This window comes from Anser anser, assembly GCF_964211835.1.
Source record: "Anser anser genome assembly, chromosome: 1".
NCBI classification, from domain to species: domain Eukaryota; kingdom Metazoa; phylum Chordata; class Aves; order Anseriformes; family Anatidae; genus Anser; species Anser anser.
Window position 1 is genome coordinate 130,648,478 of NC_139720.1, and position 22,493 is coordinate 130,670,970.

At 40.0% G+C, this 22,493-nt stretch overlaps 1 protein-coding gene across 4 annotated transcripts in view; it reads right to left on the bottom strand.

Moving 5' to 3' along the window:
* Positions 1-4,675: 4,675 nt before the first annotated feature.
* The window catches only part of GLRA2 (glycine receptor alpha 2), a 142,310-nt gene continuing 124,492 nt past the window's right edge, over positions 4,676-22,493 (bottom strand). For 2 of the 4 annotated variants that reach the window (XM_083839452.1, XM_083839451.1), the window contains one exon: positions 4,677-6,272. In XM_083839452.1, coding sequence (XP_083695578.1) covers positions 5,994-6,272 — 279 coding nt within the window. In that variant the 3' untranslated portion in view covers positions 4,677-5,993. Of the gene's footprint in view, positions 6,273-22,493 lie in introns of all 4 variants that reach the window. The other 2 variants (XM_083839453.1, XM_083839454.1) reach the window with 2 other exon arrangements.

Here is a 22,493-nt window from a genome sequence, read left to right on the forward strand (position 1 = left end):
CCCCAGAATGCGCTGAGAATCAATACACTGATCTCTCTTTTCTCTTTTCGGAGTAAAGAAAAAACAAAGAAGATGGTTTTTTTGAGTGCTGCAGTGTCTCTCAAACTATTTCCATGGCCACAGCTGCATCCCTGTTGAATATCTGGGGGTGGGATAGGACAAATGTGCTGGTAAAGTGATCTCTGAACAGTCCCCCACAACATGTTTAGCCTCAGGATGTGCTTCAGGCCTCAAAAGACCTTTTGGGCAACATATCCCAGGTTTGGGCTCTCTGAGGTGCCAGGAGAGTCATACTTGCACATGTGCTCCTTGTCCAACAGCAACCACTGGTGGTGCATCCTCCCTTCTCTTCTCTCCTCTCACCTCTCCACTCCGGAGCCATGGTGTGCTGTGTAATGACCATCAAAGTCATTTTTCAAGGACGTATCCAGACTGCTCTGTCCCAGAGACCATGCAAGGCAGACAAAGAAGACTCGCAGCTCGGAGAAGGGAATTCTCCAGGACCAGAGGGGTAAAGATGGGACTGATCCTGTTGCAGTGATGTCAAGGTTAGCGATCTGAGTCACCTTAGGGAAAACAGATTAGTGCCAAAGCTAAGGTAAAGCAGAAATTTGTGAAACCTTCAACCTATTTGTGTCAATGCATTGTCCCTAAGTGCTTCTAAGGAACATATTCCCCCTGGGGACCCTCAGGCTTCTTGCAGTTTCTCAACGATAGCGGAAAGGAGCAATGCCTCCAGATGCCATCTTCCTAGCATGGCACACACTGCCTGCTCTTCCCAGAAACAGGAAGCCACTTTGCTAAAAATCAGATTCAGATAGTTAGTAAGCTGAAAAAGCTGTTTATTGAATCAGTTATATAGCTGTTCAAATGACTAGAGAGCATTTTATATAATTTGTCCCAGTAAAAACATAGAGTTTAGCACAAGTAAAATGCTGTCGGGATACCCAGAATTCATTTCTTTTTCATTAAAACTGCCTCACAAGTTTTCTCTGTAGCAAGAATATTAATTGAGCATGTTTGTTTCGGTAGGACCTTACAGAATTGAGTGTATGCATTTCACAAAGTCAGTTTTCCTAATTATTATCTGAGATGCTTATTTTGACTGAATTTTCTGTTCCCCCTTAGGGGATACTGAAGAGAGCTAATCCACTATGAATATTTTCCTTCCCAGATTATTTCTGCTGCTTAGCATCGGAAACTTATCTTTCATTAGGGAGTGAACTGGAAGCTATTGAAGTCAATAAAGCACTTTTTTTTTTTTTTTCCTTCTGATTTCAGTGAGCACTGCATTGGAATTGGAAGCAAATTGGTTAGATGAGTTTGTCTGCAACTGGTGAAACTGCTCTTGTTCTGCAGCTTAGTCCTAAATGTGATGACATTTCATATTTTCCGTGCAAGAGTAGGAAAAGTATCTTCAAATAGCCAAAATATCTTCTTTTTCTTTTCCTGTCAAGTCAGAGAAGATTAATTTTTAAAGTAAAATCCGTAAGGGACATTTATGGAGAAAGCATGACTTTGCTCAGAATATTCTCCTAGGTAGGACTTCCCTCTAGGAAGCCTTGGTTTTGGTTTTCTAGTGTTCCAAAACAGTGTAAGACATGAACATTTATGTCAAAAAACATTAAAATAAATTACCTTGAAAGTCTGGAAGAAGCTGTTATTTTTCAAGATACCATATTATTTATAACAAAAAAGGATAGATTTATTAAAATGTTTTCATACTACTTTGTGTAATGCAAATGTCATCCTATTGTTTTTGTTTGTTTGTTTGTTTGTTTTTTGTTCCTTGGCATGTTCTAATTTTAGAGGAATAAAGATTATAAAGCTGTGCACATACGCTTTATGCCCACACATTAAAATTATTTATTTCTGTATTTAGAAATACATTTCTAAACATAGAAATGTCAACATCATACTGTGTCAGATCTCTTGATTGCATTCATGAAATGTGACTTCCAGGTGACGCACGATTCTCTTCCTTAGATAAAGACACCAGTTCAACCCAGTGAGAGCCCCCTGCAGGAAGTGCTCGTGCCAGTAATCTCAAAGATTAGTTCCAGATTCCTCCAGAATGTTTTTCATAACATCTGCTATTTATGGCTGTAGGTTTTGGTTACTGCCTCACGTTTGGTTAGGCCACCTGGGCCACCAATGTCAATAACAGGTTTGAACAAAGATGAAGGGCTGTAGCTGTTCAGCCTGTAGTAACTAACCATAATTTTCCCATCAGCTCTTTCGTATTGCCTATTTCCTCTTACATCTCGTGCTGGGGAAGAAGAGAAGCAGGACGAGAAAGTCACAGTGCCTGTGGAGGAGTGAGGTTGGCCTTTACTCCTCACCTCTGCAGCAGAAGAATAAACTTCTGTCCCCAGAGGCATCATGCATCCCTGGAGTTTCCCCCCTCAAAATTATGAGTTGTCAGTAACTCATGTGAGACTCCAAAAGCCTCTATTGTTATAACACCTATCAACTATGATTCAGAGTATCATAAGTGATGGCTCTGTATCCTGCAAAAAAAGTATGGAGAAAAAGAAGCAGGATAGAGGAACAAAAGGAGATCCTTCATCTCATATTGCACATTTTTCTCATTTTCCTCCTATTGCAACAAGGTTTCTCTAAAAAGATCCTTTTTATTGATTTGGCTTCATCACAGTGCATGACAGCACCTATCCAGTGAGAGATGACTAAACCTTTCTCTTCAAGTACTGAACCACTCAGGTCCAGCCAGTCACAACAGGATGCCAAAGACCTGACCTGATGCTACATTCTTTGAAGACCTGCTTAAAGCTTTTAAAGCTTTCTTGATAAATTAGGAGTCATTATAATTGCTTTATAGCTAAATGCAAGTAGTTTAAATGTCCTAGGGTTTCATTTTGTCTTACTAGCTAGAATTGTAACCTGCAGTTTTTCCAATATGTCTGGATGCTCTTTAGAATTAATCCTGGGTCTCTTTCCTTCTATCCTGCTGTGTCTCCTGCTTCACAAAGGCTATTTGTCTGGGACTTATTTTCTAAGCCATTCTTTTTCCTCTTAAATTAGTGTCTTGAAATGAAACTGCTTCACTATTTTATTCTACTACTTCTCTGAGTGTGAAGTGACTGGGTTTCGAGTCTTGTTTCTCTGGTAACCCTACTGAGCATTCATTTAGGAAAGTCATGTCCTCCTGTAAGGTCTGCTATTGTTATTTGACTTTTTATCTGCAGGCAGTTTCTCAGCAAGTATACATCTTCCTAGTGCCAGCCATGTTCTTTGAGGAAAGGTTGTCTGATACCAGTCTGGTATCAAACACTCTCTGGGTAAGACACTTCACAGGGCCATTGACCAGTATGTCAAGAAGTCTTCTGTATTATGAGGCCATTCCCAGTTGCCATGCTTGGTGGGCTTTGTCCATTTACATGCATTATTTATGTCCAAAATTTAGTCAGATATTTTCAAGACTCATAACTAATTGCTATTTAGCTATAAATTCAATCTGTCTTCAGAAAAGAGACCCGTAAGGATTTTGTGTACAGATTACTCCCATGATTAGACCTAAGTTTTCATAAAACTCAAGAACTGAGTAATCTTTCCATGCATGCTGTCAACATACCTCAAACTTGATCAGCAGAATATTTTTTAGCAAGCTGTTTAGTCAATGTTTAAAGCCTAGCACTTTAAAGTGTGCAGGTGACTTTGCAGCATGGGTGCTAGAGGTTCATGACATGCTGGCTTCACTTTGATCAGAGACCTGCAAACATCCATCAGCTGAGAACAGTTTTGCAACTCCACTGCAATGGGCTAAAATGGGGGAGTGGGCTGCAGTGGGCAGCACATTAGCAACACATCTGGGCACTGAGAATAAACATTAATCCTGGCATTACACCTTAATTTAAAGCAGAATTTCTGAAATGATGAATGGGTAAAAGTGTGCTCTGAATGTTTATGCACCAGTGAAGGCTCCTAACTTTCCATACAAATCCAGCTGACAGATGGGGATCTTCAGCCCACCAGAGCTCATGGAACTAGGATTGCACTGGGGTTTTTCTCAACTGCACTATCCACTAATTGAATACCGTTCTGTTGTAAAAATGAATAAAAGAAAATCTCACACTATGAAAATTACAGATATTACGATAACTAAATTTGAGTCAAAAGCTCATTTTGAAAAGCCTAATAGTTTGAACAGTTGTCTTGAGTTCTCCCTTTAACTTCTGTTTGCTCCTTCTGGCACTGTCAATCACACCTGAATCCACAGCCTCAAAGAGGTGAAGCAGACTATTGCCAATTCAGTCCCAGGGGTAAGTAGCAGGAGAGTTTACAGATCTGAGGAGGGTACGGGGAGATAATATACACAGCTGGCGTTCTGCCATTGACTTACACAACTGTTTGGGAATTGGCCTTGTCAAGATCTCTGGGTTCCCTCCCTGGTTGTGGGAGAGGATGGTGCACCAGGGTGGTGCAGCTGGTGGAAGCCACTCAGGTTGGGCTCAGCTCTGCAGGACTTTTGGAATATGTCACACCCTAGCTGCATTTCTGACATACTACTTGACATACTCCCAGGGGTGGCAACATCCCTTTTACCGTAGAATAGGTAGAAAAAATTGGCATGTTAGACCAGTGTACCAGATCAACAGAAGTTTGCTTTTCACCCTCTTTCTCTTGACTGAGCAGTGACATAGTGGTAGAGCTGGGTCTTGATGTGAACAGCCCAGCTGCATAGGAAAAAAAGAGTGAAGGAAATGTTAATAGCACATTTAGCTTTATTGAAATTGAACAAATAACCTTTTTTTTATTTTTTTTAATAAACCCTTTTACATCAAGTGTAAAATTTTAATGTTTGATTCATTTTATGTTACAGGTTGTCTTCTTCTGTGTAAGCAAAAATACCATCTTTTAATTATTATTTTATTTTATTTTCTACTTTAAAACATGTAGCAAGGATTTGAATAACGCAGATCCGGCACCAAAAGGTAACAGGTTCTGAAAATCACAGTACAGTTTTAAAATTCTTAGGTTAATTGATGATATTTAAAATGATAGCCACTTTGATATAAATTAGAGGTCTGTAAACAAGTTGTGTTTACCTATAGAGCTATTGATCGCAGCTACAATGAGAGCAATAACAGAAACTCAATGCTAAACTGAGCTACACCTTTGAGGAAACAAGTTCTTACTAAGTAGTGTGGTACAGGGTAGCACAATAGGTAAAATACAGTTTGGCACCTCAAGTTGCATGTAAAATCAGCAGAAATAAAATGAAGTAAGTGCACTGTATTCCAACAAAAATAAACCGGGCAGTTTCACTGGTTTTGGAGTGTCAGCTATCAAATAAATCACACGACACACAAGTTCAACCTCAAAATTACAATTCTAGTAAAGCAAGATAATATTAAAATGCACACCCACAAGGATAGTAAAGTATAAATCTGTTTTTTGTTTGTTCATTTGTTTTGCTTTGTTTTCTTTTCTTTTGTTTATCTTCTCTCCCCTGTCAGTAGAAATAATTTACAACCCACAAAAGAAGGACTCCTTGGTGAAACCACTAACTACAGACATGGTCATGGAATGTAGCTCAGTAGACTTGTTTCAAATAGAAAGGCAACATTATCCTGAAAAAGTTTGGTCCTCTTATAACTCACTGTACTGTAGCCACCACAGTCTCTTGGTAGATGCTTTAGGAGGATTGTTTGTTTTCTGATTCTCTTATGTTTCAAACAATAATATCTTGGTGATAAAGTTGGGTAAAATTTGGCCCCATTTACAGATGTCTGATTAATGCTGAATCTGGAAGAAGAACACTGAGAGTACATAAAGGGACCACTTATTGACTGGTCTCAGGCATATTGTTTCATGCAATCAACTTTTCCTTCTATAATTCTTTTTCTTTTTCATTTTCTCTTCAGAGTCCTGAGGGGAAAAAGAAACCTTTAATCCAAATGACAGAAAGACATTTCATTGTTTATTTACATGTGGATCACTTTGGCTGAGTAGTCCTGGCAAACCAGAGTTGCCTATTTCTTGTGAATGTCCTCATGCCGTATAATTTTGTATGTAATCCAGTAAAAGATGTTGAAAATGAGGAAGGCGAGTGGGAATGCAGCACGGGATATTGTATCAATCCTTTTTGCACGGTCAACAAACTTCTTTTTGATGGAATCTGAATCCTTTGGTGGTGCTGGCGGTGGGTTAGGTGGAGTAGCTTTGACCGCTGTGCCATCTTTCACTTGGAGACAGTGACCCATGCCATAGCCACTGAAATTGAATCTACTGTCACGAGCAACTTCATCTTCCTGGGAGATAAAGAAGACAAATAAGTCAAAGAAGACAATAGGACACAATCACCTGTCTATGAAGCATGACATATACCTGAATAGTTGAGGTGTACCCCTCCAAAGCACCTAAGTGAATTAGCTGGTTAAGCTACGATACAAAATACTGATTTAAAAGACAAGTGAGCAATTAAAACTCACACGAAAAGACACAGAAATTTGGTGACTGCCTTACTTTCTCTCTGACTAAGCCAACAGAGCAAAGAGCTATATCCCAACCCCATAGAAGAGGAAGGGATACAGCCCATATCTTCCTACCCCATAGGAAGAAATCTGACTTCACAGACTCTCATTGCCCTCCTTGGGCTTACTGTGGGGAGGAAACCTAGTCATGTTGGTAGCAAGGAATCTGCTCTGGCCATGTTAATTTAAATGACCCAGGGATCCAGGGGCCCAAGATCATGGTAAAGAATACCCTTGGCTCAGTCTAGCTGCAGCCTAGCACCTCCATCCTTGATTTGCAAAACAAGGGTTGATCTTATCCTCCCCCACCCCTGTGCTTGTAGGGATGCTCCTAGAATCAATACTTCAAAATTCACTGAACACTTGGATTTAGTGGTAACAGGTGCAATACTGCAAGCTAACATAGCAACATCTTGCAGAAATCCATTTTTTCTCTTGTCTGAGTGGGTAATATTTGTTTTTGGGAAGGTGAGTAACTTAAGTTTATCATCATGACCATGTGATGAAAGGTTTGTGTCTGTGCTGGTAAATTCTCACAGCCACTTCTCCTGCCTGATAGCACAGTAATATATGACTTAACAGTTATTGGCAGCCCTCCACAAAGGATACAAAACCAGCAAAAAAGCAACTCTACTCTTTTTCATTCCAGCAGTGATGAAATGTAGTTCCAGCAGCTTGCCCTAATTAAAGACCTTCTCTTTGACCAACAAATAGTTCATTGTTGACTTTAAATGACCTCTTCTTGGGTTCACAAGCAGCCCACTCACTCACAGGGAATACTCCCTCATATCTCTCACTAACCCACAGCCTTCTGATCTTAGCAGAGAATCAGAGACCGCAAGAAAAAACATCAGAGCAGCAAGATATTTAATACTGAAGGAGCGTGTTTGCTGAACTTGGGATGGGGACGAAGGACAATTTACACCAAATCAGGATGCAAATCACTGCTCCTTTGCAGAAGCAAATCTTTTCATAATTACATTGCTCTCTCCTCGTCTTCAGCATTGGAATTGGATATATCACCAGGCTTGCTCTCCTTACCTCGGAGCTGACATGCAAATATGAATAACCAGTAGTGGGATCCAAGGCTACCAAATGAGAAATAGTCACTCTGAGGTGATGCAAGTGGTTATGGAAGGAGGGTAGGCAATAAACAGTGCTTTTGAGCTCCTGTTACTTCAGGCTGAGGACTATTCTACAGTGTACCCATTAACAGGTGGATAATTGCTTTATTGTAAGACTGTTTGAGCACCTCTCCAGGGTTTATATCCCTTCCATCTCCGAAGCTCATCATCATTAAGGCAAAGAAGCTTGGTCCTTTCGTTTTTCAATTGTATTTATTTAGAGTTTGCAGTTCCTCTTTGAAAAATCCAAAGTTCTGCTTGTCCTAGTGATTATAAATATGTAGACTATTTAAAGATAAATCCATTGAGACCTAAGTTGTTGGCAGTCCTATGCAAGACCTCTTGCATGACTCAATAACATCGCACAGTCCTCCAATAATACAGGATGCTGCTTTCTTTGCAGCACTTTCCCTTTTACTGAGTTTGAAGGATAAAATGTCTGCCCAGGACATAAAAGGTGATTAAAAAGGGTAACAGATTTTCAACAGCTGCGTTACCATATGTGCTTCATTCTTTTTTTTAAGTTTAATTTCGGTTATTTGTGAGGGACCTGGGGGGAGAAGTGAGGGCAAGGGGGTGGAATAAAATGTCAGTGCAGGACTTGGAAAGCCCAGAGTTCCATGCCCTGCTGTGCTACAGCTTTGTTGTGTGGAGCTGAGCAACTCATCTTCAATGTTATAGCATTTTTTCTGAGCTTACCCTGTTGTAATTCCAGCGGGAAGCCACCTAAGATTAGGGACATGGACCTTTAAACTTCATCCTTCCAGGCCTTCAGCACCCAACCCTTAGCTGTAAGCAGCCACCCGTTTCCCAAAAGTATTCAGAGCCCTGTATTTTCCCCTACAGACAGTTGGCTGCACCACTTCTTTTTTACAAAACCCAGAGGAAAGTGTGCCCAGTTCCCATGCTAGCTTTTTATTTAGGACTTCAATCCTAAATTCGGTTTACACTGAATACAATAGGTACAGCATTCTTCTGGGATATGAGGAGTACGAACTTGGTTGCCTTCTCTTCCTGAGTAGATTTGAATCTCCTTCTCCCTGATCAAAGTTTGTGTTAGCTTGTTGGGTTGTTACCTGCTCTTCCAACATGGGGCTCTTTGCTATTTGCAAAAAGTGAGAATTTATGTAACTTTCCTTTTCTTAAGTTTACCAGAAAAACTCTTTTCAAAGCCTAATAACTAATGAAGAGAATGACACTGTTTCCACACTATTTGTTTCCACGTTTGATATTCCACTCTTACAAAAACTTAATATTACTGACAGCTAAGGATTGTAGTTGTTGTGATCATCTAAATCTCTGGTTGGCAGGAGGGCCGGACCAGATGACCTTCAGAGGTCCCTTCCAACCTTGACTATGCTGTGATTCTCTGATCTAAGTGCCTCTGTAAGCAAGCAAAGCCACAGTCCTTTCAACCCACAGATAGCTCTCAGCTCCATCTCCACCACGTTGCTTTCAGTGGTAAAATCCACCAAGAGTTGAAGTGGTTTTGCAGTCTTGCACCCACCAGCCCTCTAAGCACTGCCAGCACCTGAAGTCTCGCTGGCAAGCCCTGGCACCATCAGAGCTCCCCCACTTCACCAGACATCACCTGAAAGACCTCAAGGTGGCGGGGTCTCTGCTCTCTTTCATGAAATAGGTCATTAAGGTTGAAAACTGAAAATGAAACCCTGTGGAGATCAAGAACCACATGTCTATGGGTTTCCAGTGAGAATGCAGTCAGGTGTGTGTCCTGTTGGTCCCCTGAGCCCTTGAACCTGCTCCACCCAAAATGAAATGGCAGGGAATGAGACTTTCTTTCTGCTGTTGAACAAAATGGACCCAGAGGCTAAATCTAGCACTGGAACTTCAGGGTCCATGCTGCTTATCTTACTATGGTGTGGACCACTTAGAAAAGCTTTCTTCAAGATACACCTGGTTCACTGGAGCCTAGCACTACACTACATGTGGTGACACCTCATGGCCTTAGGAACAATAAAATCCCCAATGTATTTTCTTTTATTAATACAGACATAGTTAAAGAGATTGTCTTTAAAACACCGTAGTCTTACTACAAAGACATAATTTGATGTTTCAGAGTATCTTCCAACATTCTATTATACATAAAGGACTTTGGGGAAGAATCATGGAGATAGGATACCAAATGTAGATCCTTTGACAAAGAACTCTTTTTTCATGTTTCAGTATGTGAGATAAATTCATCTCAAGTGAATTCCCTTAACATAGTGCATGTCTTCCTTTCACCTGGAGGCTTGAAGAACTACTGGGCAAAATACCTCAGGTACCCTCTGACACGGCTGCAGAATTCCTCTTCATTCCCAGCATCATATTCAGTTTGTACAATCTCACATAACCTACAGTGCAGACTCATCCAAAGACAGTCCTCAATTAGTGCTCTTCACCAGCTTAGTCACTGGTAGAATAGTGCAAACCACTTCGCAAACATTTCAATCTTTATTTTCATTAGACTACGCATACGACTTGCATTTGTTTTAAACCAGACAGGATCTCACTTGCTTCAATCCTTGTTTTTTTTTTTTGTTTGTTTGTTTATTTTGTTTTTACAGGTTTTGAAGCTAAAATCAAAGAGTGGGTAGAAGCCACTGGACATCAACTGGAGTGGCAAAATCCACTGACATTGAAGTGAAAGACTTTATCCTTCTAAAGGGATGTAAAGTTAGTGTTGCATAATGCACACCCCATAACTCAATCTGCCCTTGATAAAGACACAAGCTAGGATGAAAAACAGAAAAGAAATAAATAGCAAGAGGAAAGTGTTCTTTTGCTCTTTTTCTCTCAGATGTTCACACTCCTGAGTATTTTAGAAGAATTATCTACTGAAAACTAAATACATTTCCTGAGAGGCAAATGGTTTCTGCAGATGCATTTTCAACACCACATAATTTTCCAAATAGGTTTTTGTGTATTATATTATTATGGTGTCATACCAAACTTATTTAGATGTTGACTTTTACCAATTTTCATCAAGAAAGACATGATTTCATTTTCAATTTTTAATTCCCTTTAAGAATACAATAATTTTATTTGCTTTACAAAATAATAGCATTAGATTCTCTTGTCCTTGCTTTACAATAGAAAACATCTAAATCAGAAGGATCATATTTTTGACATGGTTTTCTTTCTTCATCTTCCATCTTTGAAAAGCTTTATTTTCTACTCTGTCAGGTTTGGAATGTAACTCATACCATCAACTTCATGCCAAAGCAACGATGAACAGGAAAAACACTTTAGAAAATCAGTCCATTCTCTGTCTTGCTTGCACAGCTTTCTATACAATGCATTCTGAATTTCTTTGTCCAGAACACTTTTAAATGCTTATTGTCAGAACTGACTCAGTTTTAACAATGAGGAAAATGAGAGAGAGGCTGGCTTCAAACAGTGTATTTAATTTACTCTCTGATGTGATTTATTCATTTAATTTTGCTACTCTTTTTTTCCAACATATGGTGGGCAAACGATTTAAAAGACTATCTAGTTTAATTAAATTTCAAGGACATAGGAAATTAATTTTAGCTATAGGGTAGAGAACATCAGGGAAATTTTCCTTTTGGCATTCATAAGCACAAAGTTAGAAAATCACAATAAATTTAGACTTGAATGCAAAATGGAATCGATACGAATTAGACAGCAAAATAACTTCGGAGACTTCATTCCTAAATCATTACGATTTTGAAACAACTCCCATCTCTCAGTACCTTACATAATTCACAGTGTGGTTTTGCAAAGACACTCATGCTCGCATGATTTCTGTTCTCAGGAGTCAGTGAATAAGTGGATGAAGGTAGTTCAGCCAAGAAGCATGGCTGGATTTTCAAAAGCTTGTTGGTTCCCCACAGAAGGCTCTCCGAAAGTTAAATTGTCAGGTGAATTGTCAGAGAAAAGGTCCTTTCATAGACTTCTCATAGGGTCACTGTTTAAAAGACAGTAATGGATTTTTAGGAATAAAAGATCAGTTTTACAACTGAAGGATTTCCTGGAGAGGACCCCCAAGCATCAGCACTAGAACCAGCAACAAGGACGAGATTTATAAATGATCTGGGGAAAAGGTTGCCAAGTGAAGGTACGCAGGAGAAACAGGCTGTTCAGAATGGACAAACCTCAACGAAGCAGAAGGATCTCTAAATACTAAGTGACTGAGTAATGAAATGGCAGTAGGTGAAATGCAAGCTAAAGCACATTGCAAAAGGTAACCCTGATTAGACAAAGACAGTGATTAGCTCAAATTGGTTCTATCTTAGGTGAGAATTGTGGGGATTACCATGTAGATGACTGTAAACATTAGTCCACTACTAAAAGGATGACAGGCAAACAAATCAGAAAATGTCCTTCTGTTGCTTTCTCCACTTAAAGTGTGATCAGGTTTTGAACATGAGGAGCACTTCTGGTCATACAAAGTCAGGAAAGACTCAGCAGAATGATATAAAGTACAACGAGGAGCAGCAACAATTATAAGAGACTTTTTATGCATGCAGGGATCCAAAGTAGATGAGATCTCTTCAGCTTAGAAAAGCTGTGTTTGAAGGATGGGGGAATATTACAGATATCATAAAATCATAGTGAAAATTAATTAATGGAGGGAAAATGAATAGGTTATAGTATTTTTTTCCCAATGCAGGAAATAGGATAAAACACAATGACACATGGAGGAAGAAAGGCAAAATTTATTTTTAGGAGGAAATTATCTTTCATTTACCTGTGTAAATCATTGTGTAAGAACATTTCAGAGGATGAAAATAGCACAACGGCACAGATTCAGGAAATATACAACCATGTGTGGCTATTGAATGTGCAACCTTAGTTCACGAAAAAGTACACCTTTAGCTGCTTGTTTTCAGAACACAGAAAAGTCCTTCTGGAGGAACCTGGAGATTTTAAATAAATTTTTTTTCCTCAATATATATGCCCGGCCACTTTCCATACAATATGGCATGTCTTATGAGAATTCAGATCTTCCATCTCTTGGTAATATGCTGGGAGCTGGAGCTAGTATTGAAATGCTCTGCATTTCCACTAATTTTTAGCACTTTGAATGACTTTTTTTTTTTTTTTCCCCTCTCTTCACACAGCTCTGCCTTGAGGCTAACTCCTGCTGATGCAGAAAGTGATGACTCTCACATAGCAAACCTATTTGGTCATTAACAGACTTCTCTGTTTTTTTCCTTCCTGAACCTTATCTCAGGAACCTGATCTCTGGTTTGTTCTTTCTTGACCTGGATCTCAGCTCACCTGCACCAGATGCCACTTCCTCTCCTCAATGCAGGCTTAGGAGCAGAAAATAATGTAAAATTGTCAGTTTCTCACCGCAATCCTTCCCCAAGTATTGATCAAGAAGGGCCCCAAACTTGCTCTAAGTATAGTTTTTTCCTAAATATTCACCTAGGTGTTTCATCAAAAACATAAGAAATCTTTCACTGATCGTACTGAGTGATACTGCTCTGTCAGGATGCACCATTCTGTGTGCAACAGTGGTTTTGTCCCTTTTCTACCTCTCTTAACACAAATTTTTCTGCTCAGTGAGGTTTGTTTTTTCTCTCATTTGGACACCCATGCCTTATAAAATCTAAGTGAAACAGACCTTATATTATACACAGCATCGACATTTTAATTAATGGAAGAGAAATCAGTCATTGCTGTCTTCAGTAAGGGTTTCCAACGGACAAATCTAAGCTTGTTTTAGAAAGCTGTGTTTAATAATACCTCCTATCTCCAATAAACAGCAGAAGAATCTTTGAAGCATGACTGATTTACTTACTCTTTCTGTAAGAACAGCAAGTGAACTGTTGTTAATACAATAATGAAATGGTAGTTAATGTGGTTTGCCCTCGTTGAGTAGGAATTGAGCATTATCCAACTGAAAGAGTAACATAATTTAAACATGTTGGGAAGCAAAAATATTTTCCTGCCTTGAAATATCTTTAAGTGGTACCTAAATTTTTCAAGAAAATCTTTAATAATAGAGATTATACTGTTAGTAAGGGTGATTGGTTTATTACAAAAAAAAAAGTCCTTCTTTAGTAAAGCAAGACTTGTTTCTCTCAAATTCTTAAATGCACTTAATATAAATTTATTATTCAATTTCATGTTTTATATATAATATGATTAATATTTCAATTTTTGTGGGGGAGGCAGGGAGAAAGAGATGAAATGATGTTTTGCAAAGCACCATAAATGTTATGATAGATAGTTATAGATCCTAAAGAAGAGCAGATCTATTTCTGGCACAGAAGAACTGTGCCTCAGTTTCCATTTGCTTTAAATGACAGCGTCCAGGCTCAGTGATCTGTGAGCGTCATACAGACTCACTTTGCCAGTTTATCAGTGGGAATGGCACATCAGCCTGTTATACATCAGAGAAATGCACGTTAATGACCCAGATTTGAAGGATAATCTGCTCTGACCAGAAGTCTGGTGGATACAGGGTGACTAGTTTCTCCTCATCCTGTCTGCATGTGAAGCTGAATAAACTGCAAAGTTAGTGTTTAAATGTGGGGCTATTCTGACATTTTACCTAGCCTGTGAGATGGTGGCTCCTGGGCCCATCAAAGCACCCAGGGGAGGACAGCAGGGCATAGGGGATGGGGAAAAGCATGAGGACTGCTGGATGGAGAGGTGGAGAGGAAAGAAGCACTGAGACACCGTGGCTGTGGTTTGACAATGAACATAGCCGTGGATTTCTTCTGCTCTCGTTAACTGAGCAGCCAGTGCATCGGTGAGGGTTGTGCAGCATACAGCTAAAGCACCTCCAGTGCCCATACTTAACCTGTCTGTGTCCTGAACAAATGCAAAATAATGTAAGGCCCCCAAAACCAAAAACACTAATGGAAACTTACCTAAACCCCACCTTTGCTGTTTCCTCTTGCTCTCTGCAAGACAGCTGCCTCAGGACAGACGAGCTGCACCACAAGCAGACCTGCAGCTGGCAGCTACTAAGCCCCATCCTCAGACTGCAGCTCCCCCTTGCCCTGACACCTGCTGCCTGCCCAGAAAGTCCTGTCCCAGGACATATCCTGTGACACAGGCCCCCTGTGTGACATTCAGCAGGGAAACTGCCGCTGCCTTTCGTACCACAGCACGCAGGAGACCTGAGCTTGCGGCCCCCAGTTGTGGATTAGGGGTGCCTGAGTGCCTGCCTCCCCAGGATTTTTCCCAGAAGTTTCTCTGGTGCTTTTTTCCAAGCAGATTTAAATATTTTGGGGAAGATGATGGTTTTTATCGTGCCTCTGGGAAATTTTCCGCTGCTCTCTGCCTCAGCTGTAATAACTTTAGATTGCTTTTTTAGAGTACCCCTGTGCCCTGACCTCAGCATCTCAGAGTATCTCATTTGTCAAACAGCCAAAATTTAAAAAAAAAAAAAAAAGAAAAAAGTGTTATCTGTGTACAAAGCCCGGAAATGACACTCGTGATTTGATTTATGCAGATTATCCTCCAGAACAATACATTGCTAGCCAGTTTTTCAAACTTGGGTTTCAGTTCCCGCAGTTCCCCAGTTATTGGGGCCAGGCAACTGGGGCCAGCCCTGCAGCCCAGGTGGTGACAGCCCAGGGACAGCGTACACCATGCTCCCTGCCTGGGCCGGGCACTAGTGACGCAGCGCTGTGACCTGAGACATCCGTGCCCACCACTGAGGACTGGCAGCATCCCGCTCAGTGCATGCTGAGAGTGGGGAGCATCTGTGGGAAGGTTTGGGGAGAAGGGAGGAGAGAGGCTTCCCCTGCACCTCTGCAGCTCTGCACAGGGGAAGGAACAGGCTTTTTTTCTCTTTCTGTAGAAGGATTCTTTCCTCCAAGCCCTTTGCTAAACAGCATCCAGCACAAAACCCAGCAAACATAGAAAGGGATTGCCAGAGCTTTCTCAGACAGACTTCATGCATTTAATTTATGCAAATACTGCACAAAACAAATTAAATATTGCAAATTATATTAATAATTTAAATTGCGCAGCTAAAAATAGTCAGGAATATCTGCAACATCTTGAAGTGTTCATATGCAAATTTTATAAGTTTTGTTATTTTTTTTTTCCTGAGGAGACAAGCCAACTGATAAATAAATGCCTTCCTTTCCCAGTTATCAATTATTAATATGGACTCCCAATAAATAATATTTTGGGGTTGGTTTTCTTTTCTTATCTTCTATTACACAAATTATCCTTTCTGGCTTTGCATATCATTTAGTTCTTGTTAGCCAAGATCTCAATCTGCATTTCTCTAGCTGTTTTTACTTTGCTCTGAAGCATGATTGGGTTAGACAAACTACTTGCCAGCAATCTGCACTTCAGACTTGGTTTCTGAAATTAAATTGTGGCTTCTTAGAAGCATCTTGACTGTTTGAATATATTAGAAATTTACTACGCAAATCCACTTCCTTATTTTCATTTTGATTTGTTTTTATGAGGGTTGTTCTATAAAGGTCTGTTATTATTTATTCACGGCAAAATAAACATTCATCATGGGGTAAAAAATCAATGGCACTCAATGCTATAGCAACTTGATAGTCTAATCTTTACACAGATGGTTTTTTTTCTTTATCTGGTAAGTAATAAATCCACAAATCCTACATTGGAAATATGCAAAAAATCCTTCATTGGAAATATGCATACAACAGAAATGAAATAAGATTTCATTTAAAATGAGTTTGCTAGTTTTTCTTCTACTGTATTAAACACAAAGATACATATACACGCTCACACAGTCTGTATACACACACACGTGTAGATATATGTACATATATATTATGTATGTGTGCATCTACTTAATTTAGTAATCTAATGCCTTGTGTATTCGATAAAGGCATCTATCAGTGAGAAATTCAGAGATAGATTTGCTGTATTCCAGTGTAACATTTGGAGCTCTCTCCAGAGCATTTCTCAAGCTACAACCTCCATTTTGCTAGCTTTTCTGCTTGCTTTTCCCCTTCAGATGGGACTGTAGTTCTGACGAGCAGGGATACAGGATGCACAAACAAGGGTCATTAAACATCCCCAATGCTCTCTGCTCATGAACAGGCTCTTTGGTGGGGTGTTGGCACCTCTCCAGAAGGACAATCTGCCCAGACCAGTAGCTAAGCGATAGATCACCTTGTGGTGGACTTTTATTACTTGGCAAAACTGATTAAAGGATAAACTGAGAGAATAGATTTAATAGTATATAAAAAGCACAGGCAGACCAAATGTGGAAGAATGACTACAGCAGTAGAAGAGGTATTCTTCAGAGAGAAGCTCAGATGTTCATCTGATCTCAAGGCTTTTTCAAGATGATTAGGAAAAATGGGAGAAGAGATGTCCAATTGATTTATCTAGAGGAGAGAGCATGAGAACACCCTATGCCAAAAAGCTGTTATTCCAGCAGCCTTCCCCAAATGTGTATAATGCATGTTTCATCTTTCATGTGTTCTGGAACAATAAGTTCTAAATCAGTGTTCCCAACGCTGGAGCTCTGGAAAAGCCTGTCTTTGGGAGTTCTGAGGAGATCAGGACTCACTTTGAGGGTCTAAGACCACCTGATCTTGAGGTGTTATTTCTGGGAGGGACTAAGACCCGGGCAAGGATTTTGTTCAGCAAGTGTGCCCATAAGTCAGAGCATGAAGTTGTGTAGGAGCACTCCTGGACCAAGGGAGACCCTGCAGCATGGATTTCTACTTCACTGGACCTCCAACAGCCTCATGAGCAACAGGCAGGAATGTTCTGCCAAGATCGAGCGATGTGATGACTTTGGGAGCAACCTTTTTGGGGGATTAACCTGTTTTGGGAGTGCACGGTAGCATACCACACATTGTGCATTCACAACGAGTGGACATTAACCTGATTTGCTTGTCCTCTGAGCTGAAAACATGAATGGTGTCTTGAAATCACTAATGAGAAATACAAGCAAATCAATTAGGAAATGGTATTCAAAAGCCACTCTCAGGCTGTCTCCTTCCTTCTGCAGCTGTCTCTTTTGTTCATGATTGTTTTTCCACTTTTTTCTACTATACATTTTGCCTCATTAATTCTCAGTGCTGCTCTTGCCTACCTCTTTCATGCTTTCACCCTTGCTCATTTCCAAACACAAGACCTCCACATTCTGCTTGTAAAATTCAGTTCCTTCCTCAACCCCTGCCTACTCTTGCCCCTTTCTGGTCCCTGCAGCTAATTTCTCTTCCTCCAAAGAGAAGACAAATCATTAAAGTAGAGCTACACCTTGCCAAGACCACTTCTGATCTGAGAGATGTTATTAGAACTTTTAAGAATAATCAGGAATGGATTACTTTTTTAGTGAAAAGCCTGCTTCCGCTTCTGCATAACCATAGAGCTCCTAATTGCTCAGAGAGGTTCCAGCATTACAAACCATTTTGAAATGTATTACTATGCATTTGTACTACTGTTCATGATATATCGCATGCCCTGCTACCGGTGCGGAAAGCTGGAGATTGCCAAGCGTGTTGTTGGCCCACGGAGCCTCCTGTGCCTATGTTCTGACTGCCCAGAGCTTGCAACCAGATCCACTTGGAGGCTTTGGAAAATGAACACAATAAGTGCAAAAAGCAAAACCTTCAAGTGGGATTTTGCTTTTATTCCCAGTTTAAAACCCAGCAAAGAGTTATCATTTGTGCATTTTACATGTTCCAGTTTACTAAGAGCTCAGTAGTGGGGTAATGTGTGCATATAGTAACAGATTAAAGACTTGGCATGCTCTAGAATACTCCAATGACGTGTCCAATCACAGCAGTACCATCTGCTTTTCCTTATACGTGCTAAATTTATAGTACTGTGTTAATTTCTATATTAGTTTACACACCACCTACAGGAAATTATATTCAACAGATAAGCAATATTTGGGCTTTGTTGTTTATCTTTAGCAAACAGTTAGTAAATGTCTCTCCAATTACTCTGAGCTCTCATTTTAGAGAAAGGAGGCTAGAGATCACTAACATTGATCGTCCTTTTTTATTCCTGAAGGTGTGGCAGTGACTCACAATTCAAGTGTTATTTCCCTAAATTGTTGTTCATTCAGATCTGGGTAGAATTTTGAGAATGTTTGACAGACTGAAAGGTGGTCAGACTTCCACCCAGAGTCTGGACACCATGACAATAGAAGAAACCTGTATTTTAGCTGTATTTTAAATTATATAATTAAATGAACCCCTCCTATACCTTGTGGAAATTCTACTGTGCAAGAAAGCTCATTGTTAACTGTATTTTCTCTTCAGGTGGCATTCAATTTGATGCTACAGAAAATGCCACCTTATTGATCAACACCATAAACAAACCTACAAAACACGTGGACATGTTCTCCCTGTTATATGGAAAGAAACAAAAATAACAGAACAAGACCATGGAGTCTGCACAATATTGGCAATATCCCACTCCTCAAGCTTGGTCACTGAAACTCTGAAGCATGGGAAGACAGAAGGCAGGGCTACAAAAGGCTCCATTTGACAAACATCTGGGGTTTCTACAAGACTCTTGCCCCATCAGCACTGTGTTAAGACGGTTTACTGAAGATCCCATAGCTAGCCCATTTGCAGCATCTCTGCATGACATCGTGCTGAGTGATTTCTCCCCATCAGATGAAAGTCTGAGTTATCCCTCCCTGGGTACGAGGGAAGAAGGCATTTCAAAGTGCAAGACCACTGAACTACCACCTGAGGGGACAATTGTCTAGAGGATATTTTTTAAATGCATTTGCCACATTTAAATAGATGGTTTCAGCCTGCCAGTCTTGGAATGGCTCCTAAAATAAACATCAATATAAAGAATAAGGCAATTTGTTTTGGATGATTAAGAGAATCTGGCTCATATATCCAAAGTGTGACAATTCCAATCACATCTTCATTTCAATTTACAGGGAAAGAAATAATCTAGGCTTTGTTATTGTTCATAACGCTGTTGCTATATATTTGACATGATAATCTTCAGTATTAGTCAGTAAATTGACTCACTGGACTGCCCTTGATCATATGTTCCATTTTCTGCTCAGCAGGGCCCTCTCTAACAGCTATATATAACCAGGGAGAAAAAAAGAAAGACAGCTTTCTCTTAGATCATCACAATATGATGTTGCATTCGGTTTTCGTGTTGCTTCAAAGGTCATAAATGATGTGATCTTTTTGCCATCACAGATAATATAATGCTGCTGCTTCTCTGACTTGTCAACTCCTCATACAGAAATCCAATACTCCCCACTTGTCATGTATTCATTTCCGACGCATCTTCTCTTGCCAGGCCCCAAATGAAATAGTCATTGTATTCCTACCTGCCAGTTTTCAAGTCTTGGCTTGTATGGTCCTCCCTTGTCAAAACCCAGTTGTCACGTTAGCAATTCACGAGTACTTGCAGTAAATGTAAAATCTCCTGACCTTAATTAAAATTCTGTGTGCTTTTCTCTTAAATAAAGAAAATTGCTATGCACCTTAATCCATAGCTCTGCTCTTCTTCCATAGTTTTTCTACGTCTGATTACTAAGCTAATTGCACAGGCAAGTTGCTTTTAGACTGCATCATGCATTTACTAGTTTTATATCACTGTCAAAATAAGTATTAAGTTAATCTTGTCTCTTTTTGTATGTATTTTGAAAAATTGTTTCCTCCGTCCAGGCAGAAGTTAAAATTAGGAGTGACCTCTAAAGGGGGCTAGAGGATGAAGGGCAGTTCTCAGGGTTAAGAAAGGATGAGAGCAGAGACTCAGAAAGCAGGCAGCTTAGCAGGAGATCAGCACAAGTTACAGAATATGAACTCATGTAGCTGTATTTCAGCAGCGTATCAGCAGCTGTGTAACCTGGACTGCTGCCGAGGAAGGGGAACTGCAGAGCCTTGGGACAGAAAGAGCCTATTGCTATTCCTGTCCAGAAGGGTAAATAATTGTTCAGAGTCCTTTTTACTGACCTTTGTTCCAGGAGTGCTTGTGAGTCAAGGAGAATTACAGGGTGTAAATCAGAAATACTCAGCTACAGGTCAGCACATCTACAAAGAGACATAATTCAGCTCACAGTCTCCCTGAGGAGCAATCCCTCACAAATCTCTCTTAAACTCCCTCCTGATATATTGGGCATGTTACAGAAGGAACTGTTTAAGAGCACTGATTAATATTATCAGCCACTGTAAATCTCCCAGTGTGCTGCCTGTTGCTGGCAGTGCCAGCTGGCTCTCAAGGACCCTTCTGGTCCTGTCTTCTGTGAGCCTCTGATTCTGTGTTTGTAATACGAGGAATGGAAAAGGAATCAATAACTGGCCAGGACAGGCAGCTTCCTCAACATTGTAATGCTGTTTGCATATTTAAAACATGCAAAGAGGCTAAAGCCTAAGCCTCTTTACTTCGAAAGCTGCTAGTAAAAAAGATCCCTGGGTTCATATGAATCTGGTACCAGTTCCTAAGACATCTTCACTTTGATATGGAAGACAAGAGAGGAGGGCTTGTGGGAACGAAAAGTAGAAATTCACATTGCACCACAGCCTGCCAATCACCCTGAGGTAACCCACCTTGGGATTACAGGTATCTGCCTCCGGCTAAGGCAGCCTGCAGCTTGCACAAGAGGTAAGGAATGATATGCCCCCCAAAATGCTTTTTCTATCTCCCCTCTGCTGAATAATACCACAGGGGAGCTTGCTTCTTGTTTCTTAGCTGAAGGAGGTAGGTATCTGACAGACTCGTGAGAGTTGGGATGGGCAGCAAGAAACATACTGCAGAGGCAGTGACAGGAAAAAAGGGAGACTGAGAGCACTGGCTGAGATTCCGCATGCAATAAAACCATCTATTAGCATCATATGGGGTTGGAAAAATATTCAGGAAATAACAGCTTTTAAGCTCAAAACCAGCGTAAGATAAAAACAATCATGTCATGATACAAGTCTGATATTCAACCCTAGCTATAAATGCCCACAAGATAACTCATCGAAAAAAGGGGAAAAGCAATAACTGAACAAAGCGTGATGAAATCATCAGTCTGCATATGTCAGTTAAAAAAAAAAAAAAAAAGATTATTTTTACAACAAAGTAACACAACATAAACCACAAGGGAAAGTGAACAAAGATCAAAAAGCAAATAAGAAACAGACAACACAAGTAAGCATCACCAGTATCTAGAAGTAATAAAAGAACAGGAGCATTCAGCACCAGAGCATCTTAAAAGAGCTGTTGTGTACTTGGGGAAAAAAAAGCATCCTTCGTGCAAACTTGAAAAAAAAAGTCTTTATTTACAGCTAGGGAGCAAGACAACAGTTTCTGTGCCTGCAAAAACTACCCTTTTTCTACTTTTTATTATTCTCTTTCACACTCCTGTGTGGTTCCCTACGAAAAAGTACAGTTTATACATCCTCCACATGAGCACCCAGCACAGGTAACAGTAAAGGCAGAAAAATAAAAGACTAACCCATTAGCGGCAAATACAGAACTGACTCCACTGTAGTTCATGACAGACAAATCTAGGACATCTCCAAAATAAGGAACAAAATGACAGTACTCAAAAACTTTAAAAAAAAAGAACTGCAACAGCTAACTAATCAATTGCTTTTCTGTAGGATCTGAAGCCACATAAAAGGTGAAGATATAGCACAGCAGAACTGGCTTAGTGTTACATGATATGTTTTTTTTTTTTTTTTTTTTAATTATGGGAGCAAATAATCTTGTTTTTCTCCATTGTTTTTGCTTACTTCCTTGGATGGGTTAAGGATGACAAATAGTCCCCCAACCACCATCTGAGAAATGCAGGATAGCAGGATGAAGCTAGCTTATGCTGAACTCCTTAAGTGTGTTGAAATGTTCCTGCTTTTATTCGCATCATTGTACAAACATAAATACATCAGATGAGGAAAGAAAGTACAAATACCAAAAATGCCTCACAAAACTAACTCTCCTCCTTTTTCTTTCAGCCCTGCTCTCCTTG